The 23,653-nt window shown below is 40.0% G+C and overlaps 1 protein-coding gene across 2 annotated transcripts in view; it reads left to right on the forward strand.

Moving 5' to 3' along the window:
- Window positions 1-23,653, forward strand: part of LOC102687293 (ras-related protein Rab-26) — a 142,477-nt gene that overhangs the window by 52,702 nt on the left and 66,122 nt on the right. For both annotated transcript variants that reach the window (XM_015359934.2, XM_006636996.3), the window contains exons 3-4: window positions 9,625-9,666; window positions 12,584-12,650. In XM_015359934.2, coding sequence (XP_015215420.1) covers window positions 9,625-9,666; window positions 12,584-12,650 — 109 coding nt within the window. The remainder of the gene's footprint in view (window positions 1-9,624; window positions 9,667-12,583; window positions 12,651-23,653) is intronic.

Below are 23,653 nucleotides of genomic sequence, written 5' to 3' on the forward strand. Positions count from 1 at the left end.
AGTGCAGTCCAGTGAAGGTTTGAGATGAGTTTAATAGTCATGAAAATGTCCACTTCCGGAGAACACTGAAGGAGACAGACACAAAGTGTATTTCCCAAAGTGCCCTGAATTGCAGGAGTGTTACATTGGATCCAGCCATGTTATTTCCATGAATGTGGGTTTAAGATTCCACATTCTACTTATGGTCCAGTGGCTATTCCTGATGATGTTATCCTGCTTTTCAGCTACTTTTGAGGTGTCACATACAACCGCAGGTGTCTGTTGAAAATTCTTTCAGGCCAGATTTCTGCATGTCTATAACCTGGATGTTGAATATCATATACAAAAGACGTTAATAAGCAAGTTAACAGGATCAGGACCTCCATCCTTTAATTGTGGACAACAATCTAGTGCAGTTTAGTTTTACATGTGTGAGATCCTGAATGTTGTCAGCTTGCTTTGCCGCTAACCTTGTTGTTACATAATGTGGGCTCTCTTTCACACATTCAAGTTGATTGAAACACTCAAAAAATTGCATTATTATTATTATTATTTTATTATTATTACTACTTGTTTTGAAGCTTGGGTTTAGAAGTTATGCAATTGCTTACATATTGCTGAGAACCTGTGTGAATTGTTTTTCAAACACTGTGCTCAGGATGCTCTCAACGATCATTCGTTCTCTCTTAATTATTTAACCTTAATTACTTATTTAAACCCGTAATGGAACTACTACTCTTCCTTATTAAAACGATGTAATTTAATTGTTGTCTGATCTGAAGAAGTTGGGTGTTCAAAGAAAGATAGTGTGAAGTCTACAACTGTTGAAAGAGCTCAAGACAATTTGAAAGATCTAATTAAGCAAATAATTATATCTATGAAGTAAAGAGAGATGAATCTGAACTGAACCCTGAAGAGAAAGAAGACCAGAGATGAGTTTCAGAAAAACAGCCTTATCTATTTATAATGTGGCAGTTTGGCTAATGATTGTGAGAACATTGATTACTTAATCTGGAGCTTGAAATATCTGTGACAGGTCTTATTTTTGGTTGTTCTTCTTATACAAGCATGATGAATTACAACAGAAATTGCATTTCCATAAAGCACTGGCTTATAGGATCTTCATTTTTAAATGATTTTTTCTCTCTCATTAAGTATCCTTACACACTTCCACTTTTTGCATTTTCTGGCCCGATCATTCGTTTTTATGCAACACTGTAACTCCCAGCAGAAACGAAGAAAAAAAATGCCCCCTCAGAAGCATTAGAAAGTTAATATTGTGGTCTTTTGTTGTTGCAACAATGCCTCCTCTAAAATTTGCTTCCTCAGCTCATTGGAGTCCAACACCAAGAGATGCTTGCTCTAGCAGAAATCTTTAACCTCTGTATACAAAAAGAGGTAATTTATAAAAGTTCTGCTAATCAGAATCCTCCTACTGTATCAACTAATGAATGTAAATGAGTGAATGGTTATTAACTCCAACCCATAGGGGGCACATTAGTGGGTTTTATAGGTAATGTTTAGTTAGTAGCTGAATAGGTTGATGGGAAGACATATCTTATGGAACAGTCATGTGGAGAATTAGTTCGATAAGCTAATTAAAATACTGAAATCCAGCGGCTGGGCACGCACACTCTTCTTCTTAGACCTACCTGTGCTAAGAAGTACAATGGCAGCTTTCCTGAATCAAGATTTCGTATTTTACTGCCAAGGCGATGCGGTTTAAGCATATCACTCTACGTACAGTCCCTGTGTAACATTTAAAGCTGTCAAGCAGTATATCTATTGTGCTCAAAGGTCAGGTCATCGCAGCAGTTCGGTCATGGATGAGAAGTGAGGGAGCTGTCAATGATGCATGAAAGATTGAAAGATTCTGAAGAAGGGGTAGCAAGTCAATCCGTGCGTAATTTCGTTTCTCAGAGGTTCGTAGGACAGTGGGACCTAACCTGGAAGGCCCAGGACTACACCCTGGACGCGATGCCAGTTCATGACAGGGCTAAGGCACGCGTTCGCAGAGATGGTAGGAGAGGCCCATAAACCTAGACAACGTGTTTAAATTGGAGGAAGAGCCTGCTGTGGGCAGAATGTGCATACTCCATACAGAAGGAGCCACAGTCTGGAACTGTGGTGGGGCAGGAGCACTACCCTCCTTACCAATGTCACCCAAAAGTAAAATTGACCCGACAAATCTCCTGAAACAATGTGTGAACTAAAGCAAATTTTGAGGTCTCCCTGGATATCGAGGGGATTACTTAGTTTTCCCCTAGGTTCCCTAAACCCCCTTTTTAAAAAGCAGTGATAACATTAGTGTGTAAACACAATACTGATTTCACGGGCAGGTATTAGTTAAAAATAAAACCTGGAATTACTATGGATTAACAAACACACCTGTGTTTTTTCAGGCATGTGGGTTTTGTTATAGCAAGCTAGTGTAAAACCTCCATAGCCAGTCCTGACTTTTTGGAGGTAGGAGTGATTTTCCATTGGGAACGATTAATAGTTAATCCACTCTCTCTTTCCCTCTTTTTTCCTCTTTCGCCATACTGGTTTTATGACTGCAGCCCCGGACACAGAGAGCACCAATCTGGTCATTCTCATGGGTCACCCTAAATCAGCTGCTCTTTAAAGATTAGGAATGTTCTTTGTGTCATTGATCAATAAACAAGTAATGCTTCAATTAAGGGTAAACACTGGTCTTTGAGATCTGAAGGATATGCTGATGTTTTGTCCCAAACGATCTTTAGAATACTTTGTTGAGCACTCCACATGTTTCTCGTAGCTAAATTGTTCCAGGCCTTTAGAAATCGATGATTTAAAGGACTATCTATAAAACCTGCTGGACTGGGGCTCTCCAGGACCAGGGTTGGAGACTCATGGCTTACAATGGAATCGCGATGTTTTAGCCCCAGAGAGATATGGGTATTGTACCTTTTAAATTCCTGTAATTGTGGTCATCACTCTCCTTTAGGTGCTTGAGCCTTTATGCTTTCAGGTACTTTGATTGCAGTACAGTACCTCTGAGCTCAGCTGTTTGCAACATGCATTTCTGCTGTGCTGGTGTCCATGTCTCTGTGTGAGCGTTAAATGTTTGAAAGGCTTAGATGTGTAGTAAATAGGATTATAGGCATTTCCATTGCAGTAACACAGCTGTACTTTATTCTGCTCTATCCGCTTTTTGATCTGAGGCTTTTGTAGCTGTTGTAGTTTGCTGCAAGAAATGTAAAAGGCTACAGATGAGCTCAGGATGTCAGTTAGATTTTACCTCCTGCAATGACTGTTTCACGGAGAGAAGTGGTTTACAGCAGATACGAGCTTGCACTATCTTGCTAAAAATAATTGCTAAAATAAAAGAAAAACGACAGCTTGAGCTCCAAACTGTTCAAGTGCGACTCAAGCCAAGGGGTGACATTTATTTGAACTTTTTCTATATTTTATCTTAGTGACTTCAGCCATTGTGACTCAGCCTTCATTCTGATGACAAATTATGCTAAAGTTGGGAATGCACCCATTGTTTACGCACAGTTTCCTAAGTTTTTTTGTGGGTTGTGAGTGTGCTTGGGAGTGTGTCTGGACTGCTGTGAGAGAGAGCTGTCCATGGCTTCATCCGTAGGGATGGGAGGAACCATGGCTAGAGCGATCTCTGCTGGTTGGAGGTGGTACAGCATCCAGGTTGCAAAATAAGGACAAAATCTAGTGGTCTTTTCTCCAGTGATTCCCTGCCTTCTATGATACAGTGATTTTAACTTTCTCGTTTGTATTGCTGAAGACCTGTGATAGAACTTCAGTGCCCGCATTCCTGATAAAACCTCTCGTGATGAATGCAGCAGCTATTGGAATGATTACATTATTCAGGGAAAGTAACCTCCTGTTGCTTGCAGTAGGCTGCCTGTTGCAGTAAAGTGATGGAAATTTAGAAATGCTGGTATACCGAACAGTGAATAGACCCCTGCCCATGAATCTGAACCTTTTACAGACTTGGGACTTATTTCATGTGACTGTCCCACTGAAACCTTTTGCTTAACCTTTGTTTCCTCAACAGTATGTTATCCAGGTTTTCACTGTTCAGTGAAAAAACCATGCAGCCTACTGGTACACCTCTTTCTTAAATTGTTTCTGTGGCTGTGGAAGTCTTTTTCTTACATATTTGCAGTTTGGATAGGAATTCTGATTCTATACAGTATATAGCATCTCATTGGACATTTGTCCTTCTAGTGTAATTGATGTAAGGATATCTGCTACACTGAATACCTGCACTTTTCCCTTACATGCACATATATAAAATATCAATGAAGTTCCTTTGTTCCTAGTCTCAATCAATGTTTTTTTTCCATTCTGGATAAGACCTGTCCCCTTCAGACATTATCAATAATGAATGAGCACTGTTAATTCTAAGGAAGATTGTTAGTCAATAGTCATTCCAGCAGCCATGATGTTGTGTACTAATTTCATAAAGACCTCTTAATTCACACCCCCACAGAGGCCACATCCTCAAGCATCTTTAAATCAAAGTCCCTGCCAAGCACAGATTCTAACATCGCTCTCCAAGCAGTGATCTCGGAGACAGATCACGCTGACAGATTCTGTGTTGAAGAAGACAAAACCAAAGTTAAATGTCTCAGAAGACCTTACAGGATCAATAAGGGCAAGCTTCTAAGAAATGAAGAAGAGGCACATTATTGATTCGAGTTGCTCTGAGCTCAAAGTAGATATTTATTAAAGGTAAAAAGAATAAAAAACACATGTTGCTCAAACCTCCTGACACTGTACTGTGAAAATGTGTTATTCACATGTTCCCCTTTGGTTACATGTGTCACGTGACCCAGTCAGTTGGGTATGTCTTGAAAACTTTCAAGCTATCAAAATGGGTTATTTGAAAAGCATTAGGTGGTTGGCTACTATAGGGTCTAAAATTTGACAACAAGTTTTAAAAAGAATATTAACATACCCTAAAAAGGAGTGAACAACTCACCTGGCCTCAGGTCAGCTTAATTTATAGGTTTCTAATTCTGAACTGCTTAAATTTCTTCAGTTAGGGTGCCTCAGAGTTTTTCTATAACCTGGGCCCTAAAGCCCCCAAGGACAGCCACGCCTAGAGGAGAGAAAGTATCCACTTGTACAGATATTAAATCCTGCTCATATCCAGCAGATATAACCTTTAGTCCTTACAGGAAGCATTCCTTTTTAAACATTAGAAAACAGACATGCAGATTTGTACTAATTAAGGTTAATTTCTTATCCACTTTAACCCAATTTTGACTTAATACACCTTATAATCACTGAGCATTGAAAGTTACCATAACAGGACCAGGAGACCCTGCAGGTCATGACTGGTCTGGGTGCTCCAGTTTCCTCCCACAGTCCAAAGGCACACTGGTAGATTGTGGAAGAATGGCCCTTGGCGTGAGTGTGTGTATCTGTGTGTCTGCCCTGTGATGGAGGGGTGTCTCACCTAGGGTGTACCCTGCCCTGTGCCCGATGCTTACCGAAATAAGCTCTGGTTCCCCCATACCCCTAAATTGGATGAAGTGGTTAGAAAATGGATGGATAAGCATGCAAGACGTACAGTAGCTCATACAAACTAGTATTTCCAGACTACTACGGCTGGAATGAGTTCCAGAATTCAAACCATTTTATACAACACGGCACACATAATTACCAATGGTGGGCTACCCTGATGTGGTAAGCATTAGGTACTGATAAAATAAAGAGTCCTTCACAGCTACGCTTACATTCTAAACTGATTGTGGAATAAAACAGCCTTTAGTCCCTACTCAAAAATTCCTCCCTATATAAATGCAAATATAATTGACAACTAGAATGTGACATCTTTTGTTTTGTGTATTGTGTGTCTTATAAGCTTAGCTTCTTGTATTAGCTCATTACTGAAGTCTATAGGTTGTGGTGAATTTGTGCCTTGGGTTAGCATTGTAGTTTTTCAAGAAGAACATTATATTCATAGGCTTGCATTTTCTGTACGTTGATCTTTTCTAAAACCTGAATGCAACCCATCTTGCACTCATTTTCCCTGTTTTACGTATTTTATGCTGGAGAATGGATGCTTTCTGTCTTTGACTGTAGAAGCTGGTCATAAAATGCCACGATGCAATTTGTCAGTGAAGGTGAACTTTGGGATAAGCAGTAAAACCGATATAGTGAAAATGTGTTTTGCAGACCTGTCATGCATAAGGTCTTTTCTCTCGCTGTTCTAAGGATAGTACCTTAAGGCAGCTAGTACAGCTACTTCAGGGACAGTAAAATGGCACTGTTATCGTAGCTTTAAAAAAGGACAGAAATGACAGAAGATACTGGCTTAGGATGGAATTAATCTATTTACTAGGTACCCTCTGATAAAGGAAAAAAAGCTGGTCTAATATATCTAATATATTTATCTTTCAGGTTATATGCATGGGTCTGGCAGAAAGGATAGAATAAGTGCTGAATATTGTTAAGGCTGTTTCCTTACAGTTTTATACAAACATTGCCTGTAATGGACATGTATAGTAATTAGTAATTATAGGATGTTAAAGATTTAATTTTGAGAGGTGTTTCATGTCATTAAGTCATGATTCTTGTTTTTAAACATTGCTTAACTTTTAATCACAATACGTCTTGAGTGTATGAAAGGTGATGAAATGTAAAATGCACAAATGCTGCTTGCAGCTTGTTGCTTTCTGGTTTTACAGTACATGGATGTATGAAGTTTTTATTCACTTGTTTGAAAAGAACCAAAAATCAAACAGATCTCTGGGCAGTGAGATGGGAAGATCACCTGAATCAGATGTGGCCAATTATTTGTACAAAATGTGAAGTAAGTTTTTTGGGGGGGTTTCCTTGTATCAAATGAAAGCAAACAGTCCTGTTTTCTTCTTTTAATGCACAGACCTACTGCAGAATCTCAGCTGCAGACAGTTATTGAACATTGACAGACTGGAACTATTGCATTTCAAATAACATCAAAATAAAGAACAAAACCAGAAGTAAGCAAACAAATGAAAAACAAAAACAAATGGGGACATTTATTTCGATTTGGAATGGGACATTTTTATTCCTTTCACAGAGTGCATTGTCAGGCTTGATTAAAATAATGAAGTTATATTAGGCCTATCTCAGGGTGTGTTTGTATATAATTATGAATGGACAAATGTCTGGGTTATTGGTGAAACATACATTTTGACTCTGCAAAAGGTATCTCTATTTGTCTACCAGTGTTTAGACACATTGCAGTATAAGTGTTTTGAACTAATTTAAACTCTGTTTACTTGAACTGGGCTTGATTGTCTTTTGACATTTATCATTTTATTTTTTATCAGGCATTTATTTATTGCAAGCCCTACCATGTTCCCGGTAATTACATGTGAAACTTTTTGCTTGAGATGAGACGACCTTATTCGACACAGGTCTTGGGCAGTAATTACATCAGATGCAATGCACTCCGACAATCATCACAGTGTTGATTAATAGTCACACACGCATTTTTGTTCTCTTAGTTATTGGTATTCAGGCTCCAAAATAACTTTTGTTTGTTTCCGGAAACAGGCCTTTTGAGAAATCTCTAAAAAATATAAAAACCTAAATTGGGAATATGGGAATATCTACATAGAAACAGCGACTTTGGCTTCTTCCTTGTTCTAGAAAAATAAAAGCTGTAAGCGGACAGCTTGGCTTCAATGCAAGCCCCAGAGTGAAGAAGCACAGGCTTGCTCGTGTTCCTTTAATTCAGCATTCTTTGATGCTAAATAGTTGTGAAAACTCAGGACTGACTCATTGCTGACAATGCAGAAATTCCTAAATTAATCAATTTCATAGTCAGAACTAGGTTAAATTAGTGTGTGATGGACCTGGATTTTTAGTGGGATGTGCATGTGTGGGCATGGTGTTCAAAAGCAGTCTAGATGCAAAGTTTTTTTTTTCAAATAACCTTCAGTAACTTTTTACTGTAGTTGATTATTCATCGTTCCATTTTCTAGCTGCTTCTTCCAATTCAGGGTCCCAGTTCAGTGAACCAGAGCTAATCCTGGCAAGCAATGGGCACAAAGTGGGGGACACCCCGCATGGGACAGACAGAGACACACACTCACACCAGGGCCAAATTTCCTAGACGCCAGTTACCCAACCAGTGTATGCAAACTCCTCACAGAGAGTGCTGAGGCTCCTGTGTACAAGAAGGGCACTGCTGTTGTACCCTGGGGTAGAGTACTTAACTGATATTGCCCCAGTAGATATTGCTCCGCTTGGGCGGAGCGGTGGCTCTGTGGCTAAGGATCTGCGCCTGTGACTGGAAGGTTGCCGGTTCAAATCCCGCGGCCGGCAGAGGAATCCTACTCCGTTGGGCCCCTGAGCAAGGCCCTTAACCCTAACTGCTCCAGGGGCGTTGTACAATGGCAGACCCTGCGCTCTGACCCCAAGCTTCTCTCCCTGTCTCTGTGTCTGTGTCTCCATGGAGAAAAAAAGCTGGGGTATGCGAAAAGACGCATTCCTAATGCAAGAAATTGTATAGGGCTAATAAAGAAATTATCATTAGATGCCCTGATATACAAATGGATCCTCTACAAAACTTTACTGGAAAGAGATCTGCTCTCAACTGACCTAAAGTCATGTCATTCGCCAAACTACTTTATACCATACGGTGTGCAGGGAAGCCGGAGCATACTCTATTTGCAGAACTTGACAAAACTTAAGACCTTTTGCTAGCTTTGCACTTTAATTTTACTTGAATTCAAAACAAAAAAAAATTGTACTTAGACACTTGGGTAAAGCACCAGAGAGAGAGAAATTATTGGTAGAAAGTGAAAGGTAGGGTAGGATGTTTTGGGAGCAGTACATTACAGCTTTGAGCAAAAATGTTGCTGAAGTCTAGGTCAGGCATATAGTAATTTCTTTGCTGGGAATGGCAAAACTGTGTGTTGTCAAAAGTCTAGCTCTCCCATTGTTCTGTTCATCACAGTATACTGAAACTGTTGTGTACATTTTGAATGTGTAACTTGCCTAATAGTATAATTTATCTTCACACATTAGTTACAATAGTGATTATCACCCCAGTATCTCGGATATAACACAGTATCTGGTCCTTTGTCAAGCACACAAGTGAAAAACGATGCACTTAACACAAACTGGTGAGCAGTCTACTGATGCTTATACATTTTTCTTTTTAAAATACAAACTTAATGTGCCCCTTGAAATGGTGTGAAGGTGTTCCTTTTTATTTCTAAGTCTGCAGTTTAATGTAGTGATACAAATGTCTAGAGTTTTTTTCTTTTGTTCAGAGGTAGCTGAGCTGGCCAGTGTAACATGACAAAACGCATCCTGGCAGAAAGACTCCTTTGTAAGGGCATTCATATCCTTTTCTTTTTTGACCCAGAATTTATTTCTTGTTCCCTTGAGGAATTAACAGGTAACGACTGAGACTGGAAAAGCCATTATTATAGAATGTGGGTAATTTCAGGCAGACATTACTGAACACTTTCATAAACCAGTAGAAACAAATAGGCAATTGTAAGTTTGAAAATGTACATTTTTTATATTATTAATGACCAGGCTGCCTGTCCTTGGGGACCAGACCAGTCTGGTTGTATGCTCACTGCTGAATCCTCGTGAATCTCATGGTTCCTTTGCATTCAGTGCATTAATTCAACCTTTATTTTTCAGAACAAGGTGTTGAACATCGATGGGGTGAAGGTGAAGCTACAGGTAAGACTTGCACAACTTCTTTTGTTTTCAAGAAGCAGTAATTTAGTCAGTGACTACAATGAGCTCAACAAGAATTAGATTGACTCTCTTTTAAGGCTTTTAGGGCCGATTGAGAACAGTACCTTTTTATTTTGTGAGCTTTTGGATTGAATTAATTGTAACTGCTTCTCTTCAGTTTGGTCATGGGTGGGTTTCTGAGTTCTGGAGTTTGCATGTTCTTCTTTGTAGAATCGACAAATTGTGTTTCAATGCCTGGGGATGTTGTAACAGCCCTCCTATCCACACGGGGTCCACGAGGAATTACAAACAGACTCTTAATTGACTCCTTATCTTTTGTCACAGTGCAAACTCTGAAATGACCAATCAGGGGGTGAGCACAGATCAGAGGATAAATGTGTCGGTCAGTGGTGTTGCTGAGCTCCTGCAGGTGTCCAGAAGTGCCCAGAAGGCACAAGGGTCACTGCTTGAGTGGGATTCAAGAGTGCCTTGGCATTCTAATCCTAACAGTGTGCCACCACCTGGCACGGGCAAACCCAGTGACATTAAGCCAGAGACATAACACAGACTCACGCCTGCCATGTCTGGATGAAGAGCTCAGGCCTTCCCAGTGTGTTTTTACTTGAGTCCCACTTAAAATCTGTTTTCTAAAGATGATGCATAATTTCTCACAAGCTAAACTCCATATTAATGTAATCAGACATTCAATACTGGGCACAGTAGGTCACCGGTCCATGGTGCCTCACAAAAATAGTTCTACATATAATTAATCTGCTTGTGCAGGCACTCTGCTGCTTCATTGTTGTCTGATGGCTGTAAGTAATAATTCTGAATCGCAATCAAAGGTGCAGAAAGTTCAGCCTTCTAGGCTTAAATTATACAAAAAGACATCTTGCTCGTTTACCACTGTATGGTGCATCATGTAATTATGAGGGGAGTGCAGTAGGGCTCTCTCCCGGTTTGGAAGTTTTAATTGCCAGCATTCCTCTTGATTATTAATCGACTGGAGTATTGCTTATGCTGATCTAAATTCATACTCTTTGCAAGTCTTTGCCCATTAAATTTCAACTCCCGGTAGTTCTGCCTGGCAGTTGCCTCTGTCTGATCAGCTGTGTGAGTATCACTGCCATAGAGATCTGTAGTGCTTATTCCAACCTGATTTGAGTGGGTGAAAAATGCAGACGTCAAAATATCTGCCTACATACTGCCTGTGTGGTTTTTATTCATTTTTATAAAGGATGGGTACTTATAAAAAATAGATAAATGTGTATTTATGGTTCTGGAGTTGAGCAGGAAAAAAAACTCAAACTGCATTTGTGGAAGAAGACTTGGAAATTGTTCTTAAAACCTAGCTTTTCTTTACATGGCCCATCTTGTTAAACCTTAATTGGAAACTTAACGATCCAAGTATGCCACAGTCTGATTTCTTATCCATCCCCTATCCCAAATAGAAGTCTAGCTCAATGCGATCCTGGAAAGGATACACACATTAGAAAGAAATATTCAGAACAAACACGTCAGGAAAACACAGGTGTATTTTATGGTCTTTCATCAAAAGTCCATTTCGCACGTTGTGGCACACCCAGGATGTGAAATTCTTTTTCTAGGTCTTCTCTAAAATGTGTACTACCTTGGATAGCAATTTGGAAGTTGTTGAACAAATATAAAAAAAAACGGCATGATTTTTATAGTCTGTGGAGTTGCGTTTTGATTTTGCTGGTAAAAATATACTGTATATTATTCACCGGTTGTGCAGGTTCTGTTTCAACTGCTGTTGTCAGCATTACACTATTTGTTTATTAGAAAGCAGTTTCACTGCAGTGAAAACAAATTTAATGGCCGTGTTTAAATAAGATTGGAGATGCGTGTTTTGTCATAGTCAGTAGTGTTGTGTTTTGATCTTGCTGGTATAAATATTTTTCACCTGTTGTGCAGTTTTTGGCCAAAGTGCTGTTGATTGCGTTACATTGTTTATTACAAAACAGTTTCACTGCAACATGTATTTGCAGTATTTTGAGAGACGATTAAAAATGTTGTTTTTAGAAATAAAAAGCAAATACACGTTTACTCAGATAAACTCCCGTGGGCTATAAATAAAGGATCCCAATGACAAATGAGAAGTTGGCTGCAGACGTCCAACACTTCCCTATGTGTAAAATCATGTGTCTTACCGGAGAAATAAGAAATGAAAAACAGTTAAATCAAATGTCCTGCTGACCTGATTTGTAGTTCTGCGTCTTGGAGTAGTCGTGCAGTTACTTTATATTCAACGCTAGTTCAGATTTCAGACTTGGCATGTTATTATACTGTAGCATGGATCTTGAATAAATGTATAACGTGTATTGATACTGGGAAACGCGGATTTGCATATCACACGTGTCTCAATTTAATCTGAATGCTTAGATCTTTATTTTTCTTTCCATATCTTTAGATCTGCGGTTACTTGGGTTCGATTGCACTGGCATTCCTTTAAATGACCTTATTAAAGACACGCTGATGAATACGTGCCTTCTGTTAGCACTGTACGTGGAACACCTGTGGCAAGTTTACGCAGATGTAGTTACCCGCTAATTAAAATATTAAGCTTTAATGGCGACCGTCTGTCCTGTTCAGCATCTCCTTGAGTGCTGAATGTGCGTTTATTTCATACTTTTGACTCTTTTAGAAGTCATTGGTGAAAGTGAACAATTAGAATAGTGTAACTTCCCGTGATAAACAATCCCTCCACATGTTCATGGAACACGACACCGAATATGTCAGTTTGCACTTGCTCCACTTATGTTGCAGGGCAGGAGTTCTGTAGTTTTGTAGGGGAACCACTGCCTGTTCATTACAGACCGTAAATGCGTCCTAAGAAATTACGGTTTGCAGCTCGGAAGTTACTGTACGACTTCCACTTTTATTTTGATTTCTTGTGCAGATCTGGGATACTGCAGGACAAGAACGGTTTCGCAGTGTCACCCATGCCTACTACCGGGATGCTCACGGTAAGTCTGATTTTAGTAACCGGTGTGCCGCGTTTCTTTTTAGTCCTGCTTACGCTTGCCGCTCCCATTTACCGTAAATGTAAAGCTATTGTGATGCACAGAGATGTTGGAAGAGATGCAAACTGTTGTTGCCCCAGGGGATCCCGTGTATTCTTCATTAAGTCGTGTTACCTTTTTCAAACTGTTAAAAAAATCTTTAGACACACTAATATGCAACTAAGTCAATCCGGCAAGTTCCTTCATATTCGTTTTCTGAAAAAGAAACGTGCAACAACTGGAAGACTCGCCATCATGCATCAGATGTTGATTTGTATCATTAGAATCATCATTATAATACCTGTGTCTGTTGTATGCTTGCGGGTTCTGTGTACTGCTCCTCCTGTATCTGGCCTGTATCTGACTCAACTCTGCTGTCTGTCAGGCCTCTGGAAGTGTCTGAACAGAGCAGGACAGCCCAATAGCAACGCAGTAGATAAACGCTCTGTGCGGAAAGACCGACCTCTCATCACAGAGGGCTCGAATGTTGCTGGGAGTCCCAGGCGAGTGACGTCTCCATGCCAGTCTCTTTTAAGGCCAGGAGGCACGTTACACTGACTCCCTCTCAACTTCTTAACTCGGCACCGCCCTCCGAGGCTGAAAGGCACAACTCAGTGGTCTAAGTCATGGCACCGCTGTGGAGAGCAGAGCTCTTCCCTAAAAAGGATTTTTCTCTCTGAAGCATCTCCCAGCCTGTGAGTCCCACAGCCCACTTGTGTAGCAGATAAGCCCGACGCACCAAAAGACTGACTGCTCCACATGTCCCGGTGGAGTCAAATCCTCTTTGCAGCAGTGTGGAGCAGCGATGTGGGATCTGGACTCTTCCCTGGAAGGTTGCAGGATCAAATCCCAGAGTGATCCTGTTGTTGTCTCCATGGGCAAAGTGCTCCAGTGAAATTCCCTGCTCTATAAATGGGTGCAAAAGTAAATCGCTTAGAATTAAAAGTGGCAGCCAAATAAAAATGTGTCGACTCCTGGGAGGTGATGTCGCTTTCTGTTCTCGCGTTATGAGACCTGTTACACTCTAGGGTAATATGGCAAAATGTTTTGGATGACCCTAAGGGATGTTATCACATCTTCTGTGTGCTGTGAGGCATGAGGCAAACACACTTTCATTGCCCGAGTGTTGACACTGGTCTAAGACAACTCTGTGTGGCTATATTGTGTGATCATCATTTATGCATACAGGTTTGCTCTTTATCTTTATCTGCTTATAAAACTTATGCCATTTAGGAAGATAAGAAATGACTAACAAGTGCTGAAACAAGTGGCATGTTTTAGTTTTGAAAAGTGTCACAGTAATTTTTCAGCATTCTTTAGTAGCTCTTCATTTACCAATCTAAGTGTAGCCGACACATGTTTATTTGTGAAAAAGCTTTAGATTCAGACTAGGGATGATATTTTTGCTGAGGGGATGTCTTTATGTGAAATAGAAGGATGAGCCTTGCTACTGTAGTACAGCAGCACAACTTTAATGCTCATTAATCACGAAGCTCTTCTTAACTAATTACTGCACATGTCCAGCAGAACACCAGCAGCATCAACATGAGATAATTTCCAGATTTTCCCAAACTAAATCCTCTGTGTTGCTTCCCAGGGCTGGGTGTCGGTAGAGCTAATTGAATTAATATTGAAATAGGGCTCTTTTACAGAAAACTGTGGACAGGTAAAAAAGATAACCCATCTCTGCAAGGGAATTGGTTTTACGTTTTAGCAAATCTTCAAGCGCCAGTCTGTGTGAACATGGTGAAAACCACATGCCCTTTCCTGCGTTATTTTCATTAGTAAATCTTAGACTCAAAATGGCACCAAAAGTTGAATCCATAATTCTTAATTTTGAAAGCTTTCAGACATATTTGAAGCATTGCGTGTATGACAAACACAATTTAGCACTGTTTTTTTCCATTACATGTTTTTTGCATATGCTGTACTGTGTATAATGCATAGAATTTTGTTAATATAGTGATTTTCACACCTTTTGGGATCTAGCCCTTTTGGTAATTTGTGGCCAACTGATCCTTAGAAAAAGAGGGGCAGTTTGTTTTGCAGCACCAGATAATATAAAGAAGACCCAGAAACAATAAACATACGCATATGGAATAAAATAATTTCAGCTCGGTTATAGCCACAGGTGTAAATGATAACTCAAACCTATTTGTTTTTAAACTGGGAAATATGTAGTGCATTCTACAGTAAGTGGAGTAATTGGAATGCAGTAAACAAAGGATGTTAAGGGTCCTTTACAACAGAATGTGCTTCAGTTGAAACTCACCTGTGACAGACATGGGATTGGGCCGAAAGATCTTTCTTTCTGACATGGTTTGACCATCCTCCGCAGTTGGTTCTCCTCAGTTTCACATTCCCAGACCAGAAAATCAGGGTGCAAGTTCAAACCGATTCAATAGAAGACCACTAAAACATGATCCATTTATACATATCGACCTTAAAACGTTTGACCTTAGGAAAAATAAATGCTGTTGCCCTTTTTTGAAAATAAAATCAAGGTTTGCCTCACAATTTAGGAGTTCTCAAATATTATATTTATCTCCCAGATCCACTGATTCACCTCTGGTTCAGGTTGGAGTGGGAGACTTGAGAGTTCTTCCTGAAATTAAAGGCCACCCTTTCATGTCAAATGCCTGAATGTCTCAAAAACCAAAGGATTTCATCTAACTATTGATGGAAGCCAAGGTATAGACTTCAACATCTTTGCTGGGTCACTTGTTCAGTAATCCCAAGAGCCTTTCCATAAAGAGACGCCTCTTGATATCCTTTTTGGATGCATTTCCAGGTTCTGGCACCATCAGGCTAGAATGTGGTCAGGATGTGGAATGAAATGTCGTCTTCAAACTTTAAAGACTTGTCATAAAGAAGCAGCTGTTACTCAACTTTTGTTGTCTGCTTTTATTTTGCTTTATTATGTAGTGTTGTAAAAACGTGGCGCTCAAAAGGCTCCATTGTCTTGTAAATGAAAAAAAAACATAGGGAATATGTTATCTGTTGAAGCCCTTGGGCTGTTTTCATTAACGCTTGGTAACACTTGGTAATAGGTATGGTGAACAATTAGAACATTATCTTTCACACGTTTACCAGTCAGCATGCTAGTAAGAGACTGATGAACTTCTTTTCTGGAGAGGACAGCTGTGAAAATGATGATAATTAAGTCCCAGGTTGATCCCATTACATAAACGATAGTTTTCTTGACCTACAAAAGAATACTGGAAATTTCCACAAAAAAGAGCAAATTATAGATTGTGTATTGTTTAGTTTTTGTGCACATGGGATCCTTGCTCATGAGACAATGCTTAAGAAAAGTGGAATGGGACTGGATAGATACAGAATCAGCGGAGGAGGGCTGGAAAAGGTTTAAATATATTCTGCCCAAGGCACATCCCAAGAGTAAGTCAATTGAAGGCTAAAAAATCGGTGGCCAGAGTTTTTTCATCATTCAGGTAAGTTTTCAGGTGAACTTTAGGTGTAATGCAGGAAACGCTGAGCTAGAAGGGGCTACTGAAAAAGACTGTCAGTTATATTATAATGTTACAATGCTATATTAAAATAGTACAATGCATTGTATATACCACTGTAAAAACACTGTGTACAATTTTGGCCATCTCGATACAAAAACATTTTGTTGCACTGCAATCATTAGAGTAGGACAGTGATATCAGTTCCTGGGTTTTAAAGGAATATTGTAGTCTGAAGGGACTTTACACACTGAATCTGTTTAGACTCAAACCTGGATACTTAAGGATTCAGTGTCCTCAAAGGCCCTGGCAAGGCCAGCCCAGTTGGCTACTTCTTATTCAACAGTGAAAAGCGAACCAATGGACACAAGTACGCAGGAGAGACTTCACACCAATGGGTGAAGGAGTCTGTACCAGCTTCCTTGGTGAAAATGTTGAAAATGAAACTCTTGCTGCTTTTCATATATGTGCCTGGATGAGATGTGTTGATCACATATCTCTCAGCAGCCAAAAGGACCACAGTGGGCCAAATGGCGTTCTCTTGCTGGCTTCATAATAAATGTACATTATTATGTACACAATTAATTTAAACACACCAGCAAATTCAAACACATTTTGTTTGAGGGGTTTAACGGAAGCCTCATCCTGATGAAAAGCCTTGTGAACCTAAATGAACCCCATGAACCTTGTCCTAAAGGCTCACGGACCTTTACCTTCGTAATTAAATGTCATCAAGTTGAAGCTTTCCCGAAAGGGCTTGATTATGATGTTTTAGATGCAGTTTGCAGATTGAACCAGAAGGGGTAAAAGAAAAGTATCAGAAACAGAGTTTATTAGCACCTTGGAAAGATTTTTGGACAGTATGAGCCCTTCCTGTTTTGATGGCATCAGGTCTGTTTCAGGAACAAGAAACTTTAAAAAGCATACGCTTATAAATAGCATCTCTGCACCTTGTTATTCTCCACACTTTTATATTAAATCAACCTACAGTATAAATGGGAAAGAATGTACTGTACCCAAAGTTATAGCTAAACACAAATAATTTAATTGTGATGAGGTGCACCTGGCACTGTGGATGTACTGTAAATTTTATGATTCCTTGTATCTGTCTATGCAGGACTCTTTATTATATCATTATTTATTCTGAGCAGGGTGGTGAGTTTGTGTTCATGGTGTATCGTGTAATTACAGAGCAGTCCTTACTTCTTAATTATGTCTTAAAGGAGTGCTGTAGCCAATTAAGGCAGGTTTCAAATTGCATCTGTGTCTGAATAGCCTGCTAAGCAATTTGTCTTTGTTTCTGTCAGTCCTTAGGTGCTGATTAGTAATTTAGCAGTGGCACGCAGGAATGAAATATTACTATTTGCAGTATATTTCTAATACACCAGCTGTTGTGGCAAGGCAATATTAACACAAGAGCTAATGATAAAGTTGTACTCAGGAATGCTTTAGCGAAGAATGTATCTTTGTGTACTGTATACCTATTATGGAAACAGTAAAGCACTGAGACACTTTTTTAATAACTGTATCTTTCATTTTCGTAAGTAATTTCATAATAGCATTTTTATAGGGCAGCACATAGCATGACAGACAGTGTTGCTGTGTCGAAGTTCTTGAGTCCAGGGTTTGATGCTGGTCTATTGCACTTTATATTGGGAGTTTGCAGCTCTCCGTCTGATGGCTTCCTCTTGTGGTCCAAAGATATGCATCTCCATATGATGCCCCATATGTGACAAGCAGCTATGCTTCTTCTGGGATTTCATCCCATCTCTTTGTGGGCTTAGACGAGACACTCCCTAGACAGTAGCTAAGTCTGCTAAACCAAAGGCCCAGGTCTGCCTTCGCTACCTGCCCTCGTCCAACGCAAGGAAGAAAATTGAAGCGAGGCAGCACCTTCGGTTTCAGCACCTGGAACCTGTTAAAGATGTTAACAATGCGTATTATATTCAAATTTGTAAATGTTCCTCTGTGTCAGAGAGAAGAAGCAGATTTGTGGATTAAAAGAGGAAACGAAGGATTTCTAGTTACAATGGAGGGTTTTAGTTTAAAATAGTATGGGGAATTAAAGTTAAATCTGTGGATTAACTGAACACTGGCATTAGAGTTGTATTTGTTTGTGCCGAAAGGGAGATTTAGGACTTTTAGTAATGTACTGAAGAAGTTGTAATATCTGTAGAAATCCTGACTCTGGTGGGTTCATTACTATTGACCAGACTTGAGTGAGTTTTGACCTGGCTTGAGTGAATTTTCATCAGACACCTGTTGTTGTACATGACATCTCAGGAATAGCTGAAAGGTGGGAATAATATCATCAGGAATAGCCATCGAGTCATAAGTGGAATGGTCATACTCAACTCCCATTCATGGTAATAACATGGTTATACCTCTTGGGAGATACACCTTGTGCATGTCTCCTTCAGTGTTTTCCAGAAAGGTTCTTTTTCATCACAAGCAAACTCATCTTAAACCTTCTCTGTACTTCGCTGTTACCTCTTTCATCCCCTACATATCATTGAACATTACTGATTTATCATACCCAAAATAACTGTAGTTAGACACATTCTTTCAAATATGTTGTGTTTTCTCTTTACCGACAAAAGGCTGTAGAATTATGTTATCTAATAACATAACCAATAAAACTACTTGCTAGGAATCGGAAATGGACCTTTTTCTGTTTAAAGGTCTCATATAATATCATGGTTTTATTGTAACTTTAAATGATACGTTTTGACAGTTCAAAGTGTAAAATTAATTTAATGTAGTCATGCATGAATGCGTGCCCTTTCGCATTAGTCAAAATATATTGCAGTCCCAAAATGAGTGTGGAGTTCACAGTCTGTGATTGCTGAATTTCCCTTATGCCAGGCAGTGATATGCTTATAAAGTGTGAATACGCCACCAGCATTCCTAGTGCAGCTCCTTTCCAGGACAGAAACCTGAAGGAAGTCACAGGCAGTAGACTAATGGGAGACTTTAGCACTTGTTGGTCAAAGATCTGGTCAGTGATGTCATATGATTGACCAGGCATTGCTGGACGGGTCATTTTTGCATAAGTTATTTAGTAATGTTGGGTGCTATCCCCTTTACAGTGGAATCACGATCATCGCCTTTGACATATTGGTACCTTTTTCCCCTCTAAATTGTGTTTTCTTCACGTTTGCTTAAATGTGGCATAGTGGCACAGCATTGCTGTCTCCCAGAGCAGGGGCACTGGGTTCAATTCCAGATCTGGGTGCTGTCTTTATGGAGTTTGTATGTTCTTCCTGTATTCCTGTGAGTTTCCTCCAGGTGCTCTGGTTTCCTCCCACAGTCCAAAGACATGCTGGTGAGATAATTGGCCTCTGGGGAAACAGGCCCTTGTGTGTGTGTTTGTGCCAGTGTGTGCCCTGTGATGGACTGGTGTGCTGTCCAGGGTGTACCCTGCCTTCTGCCTGTTGCTTTCTGCACCTGTATTTTTTTAAGTTGATATATTTCTGTGGTTTAGAGTGTTTGTGTGGTGTGAGGATTTCGAATCGGCAGTTTAGGGGATTTATAATGTGGAAACTTTTCTCACTTGGTTTTCTTGACGTATTGTAAAAGTTTCATAAAAAGATGTGAGCTAAAAGATTCAGAACATTGCGAACTTACACTTTTGATTCATTCAAATTTAGGGGATTTATGATTTGGAATCTTTTCTCACTTGCTTTTCTTGACATATTGTAAAAGTTTCATAAAAAGATGTGAGCTAAAAGATTCAGAACATTGCGAACTTACACTTTTGATTCATACGTCCTGTACGTTTGCCAAAATGCCCTTTTGTTGAAAGAAAGAAAAGAGTGTTCAGAAGCTCCCTCAGAATCAGCACTAATAGGCTGGTGCTGAGCTTTTGTGACATGTTTTGTGAAGTTAGGTTTTCGTTCTTTCCTATTATATTCGCCCTTCACGCTCCTGAATTTCAGAGAGACCTGCTCTCAAATGCAGCATGCTTCAAAGAGTACTGGATTGTTTTTAGAAAGTTAAAAGAGCTTGAGTAGTTCAAATACCCGAGTGGGCTTGGCTAGCGAGGTCCTTCATCCACAAATATGTCAAGTATAGGGCAGTTATTGTGGATCCCAAATCACAGAGGCTTGTCTGTACAGAGCAAGTGGACTTGCAGGAGGGTAATGAGCTGCAACCAGCCAGCTGACATGCAACACAACGGGGACAATGAAACTGACTGCGTAGCACAAACAGGTTGTTAAAGAAGTGCTTAGCTAGTACTTCTCCTTACCTCCAAACCAATGCCAATCTCAATAATAATTCTGATGAACCTTGCTGTTATCATAAATAATTGATAGTTAAAGAGCCACGCTTCTCTGACTCAATATGCCAAGCTGCTTATCACTTTTACAGAATAGAATGCATGCTGATTTATTTATCTTGGATTTCTGAGCATCCACGGTCTCATGCAGTCAAATTGCAAGCCAAGTGGGGTTGAGGGCAATGTGCCATCAGATTTTTATATTTGCTGTTTGTTAGTGTGTCGTGGGATGGAAAGTTAGAGTAGCACCTGTGTACACAGTAAAAAGAAGTAAAAAAAAACAAACTCTGCTGAATAACTGGAAACAAAAACTGTGAAAAGGAATAGGAGACAATGTAAAATGATTGACAAAGTATAACAGTTAATAAGAAAAACAAAATCATAGGAAGATACTGTAGTTAACTGGAGAAAGAATCATCTCTGAGGCTCAGTAAAACATGTAAGTAATCCTAAACAGACAAGAGTTAATCATCCTTCTCCACTTTTGTTAATCAGATGAGCAGTCTCAGCGACTGGACATCAGAAAAAGAATGTTCAAAAAGTAAGGGACTGGGACTACCATCTTTTTTTCCCCATTGCCATTGACCCAAGAATCCTCTCTTGATTCGTTTGAATAAATCTGCATCTTAACCATGAGGCAAACTGTGGCGCTTGTGTACCAAACTGGCATCTGCTCAACAAGGAGGCGAAGTGAGCGTCCAGACAGAGCTCTACCTGCCAGTTTCACAGAAAGGTCGGTCAGAATCGCGGAGAGTTTGAGTCTGCAGCAAGAAACAGAAGAACAGGCCAGGATGTTGAAAAACGAGTTGAAAGCCAGCTTGTGTCCGTCACACCTAAACGCACACTGGACAGGTGTGTAATTTGGTGATGAATTGTTCTTGGTGAAAGCTTAAGTTCACCTGAACAAGATTAGACGCACCGTTATCCTTTAAGAAACTACACCACTGTTTTCAGACTTCCTAAAATGTGCTTGGGAACGAGGCACAATCATATGAAGTTATTGGAAATATCATGCTTATTCTCTTAGGGATTTAAGTTCTGAAAGTATGTCATGAGAAAATTCTGACAGGGCAAGTATCGGAAGAAACCTTTGGGATCTCTCCTTGGAAAACATTCAGTTGGAAAATGGAAAAGTTCTCAGTGGTGCTGAAGACAACGTGATGAGTATCTCGAAACTGTGAACGAGTGGGGGTATAAATGTTGAAAGGGCACTTGCTCAGAGGGCCAGGATGTGACATCACCAGTCTGAACCTGCTCAGCATCTACAGCTAACTTCCCGGAAATTCCAAATGAATCTTCAGCTCGCCATGCAAGTTACTCTGGAGATCTACCAGGCACCATTAAGCTGGCAGTGTTGCAACAGAGAGGGAGAGAGAGAGATGCATTACTCTTCTAGTCTCTACTGACTGCCCTGCAAACTGTCTGGAGCTGCTTACACCACTTTGAAACATTAATGCCTCTGAGAGGCGGCCATGTCGATGAAGAGTGTGTACAGGGCCTTGGGCCCTTTCTAAGATGCAGAGGTGGTAGGTTTAAAATGACAAAAAAGATGGAAACATAGCTGGCAAATTTACAAAAGAGAGTAAACACTATCATTTCTGAATGTGTTTTTTTTTCTAAATCCATTTGATTCAGGTTGAATATGAGCAGTGGCTGAACTGCTGCAGATGCGTTTCTGTTGCCTTTCTGAGTGATGGGGGGATTCGATCAAAAACAGACCTTGCAGAACAAGTATCCGATCGTTCTTTAACCTGACGCACAACTCTGCACAGTTTCTTAGCAACTGCGGCTTGAAGGTCTTGAAACTTGAAAAGAATAAGAGAATTAAATTCTACAGCAGTGAATGGCAGCCTTTCGCCCATTCCCATATCAAGCCTTCACAAATCCTCTGTAAGTGCATGGAGCTGAAAAGTTACTTAAAGCTCTAAAGAACCCTTTTTCCTTTGTAAGAAAGATACTTTACGCTGCAGGTTCCTTGAGGCACTGCTGATAATATTGACATTTTTCCCCCCTGGGGAAAAGCTCACTCAAAACCTATTATACATAGAGGTCATTGGCTTGCTTTTAAACCAGTAGTTGCATGCTAGTTGTCTTTTTTTCTTTTTTGGGGGGATTATATAAAGCACTTTAATGCCACATGTTTGTACTTTAATAAACCTAGGAGAAATTTAAGCATTAGGTCAGTTGTTCGTTTCAGTAGTTGCTTGTGCAGCTCATCCCTGACCTGGGTTCGATCTGTTCGATTTGTTTTCTCTCAGATATTGGCTGCTGAGCACACACGGTGGTAAAAATATGTAGTCTTGTCAACTGGCAGCATTCAAGCACTGATTGAACTGAAGCTCATTTAGCCCCGTAAATGAGCCGTTACATTATTTATTTATCCGAAACATCCCATCAGGACGAATTGTCCAGTTTAGGTTTGCTGGGGAGCTGGAGTCTAACCCGGCAAACAACAGGTGCAAGGCAGAGTACATCCTGGACGGGATGCCGGTCCAGCAGAGGGCACACACTAGACACAAACACACACACACTCGCACTGCGACCGTTTTCCCAGAAGCCAGGTAACCAACAAGTGTGTCTTTGGACCGTGGAAGGAAACCTCACGAACACAGCGAGAACATGCAAGCTCCACGCAGTGCTCTGGGGCAGCAATGCCATCCACTGTGCCTCCCTGCTGCCCTGAAACATACATCTTGTTGAAAATTTCCAGAAAGTACATATGTTAATAGAAGAGAAAATATGGCAGTTATATTAATACAGTAAGCCATATTTCTTCCAGGGTGAGGACATAGTCATGCAGCTGTGTCTGATTCTTTATCCATTCCCAAACAGCATGTGCTGTCAGTCAAGTTCCATGAGAAATGCGTCTCTGTTCTCTGGTTCTAAAACGGATGACTTCCTTGTTAGAAATATTAGTTTTTAATTTACTGAAATATTAAATAGTAATGTCCCTCACACTGTATAGTCAGCAGCACATTTAACAATCTTGTGCAGATGTGCACAGGAGGGACTTTTCCTCAGAGCGAATTGCCGATATTTATAGAAGCATTATGATGAGTCTTTAGAGTGTATGCGTTAGAGCATCAGAGCACACAGGGGTTTAGATAGTGACCTGACATATAAGCTCATCACTTTCTTTAACTACTACGTTTCATATAAAATTTTAGTGTCTTCAATACCAGCTTCTGCTCCATGCATTTTGGCAGGTTTGCATTTTTGAT

Source organism: Lepisosteus oculatus, chromosome 19 (genome assembly GCF_040954835.1).
Source record: "Lepisosteus oculatus isolate fLepOcu1 chromosome 19, fLepOcu1.hap2, whole genome shotgun sequence".
Taxonomy (NCBI): Eukaryota; Metazoa; Chordata; class Actinopteri; order Semionotiformes; family Lepisosteidae; genus Lepisosteus; species Lepisosteus oculatus.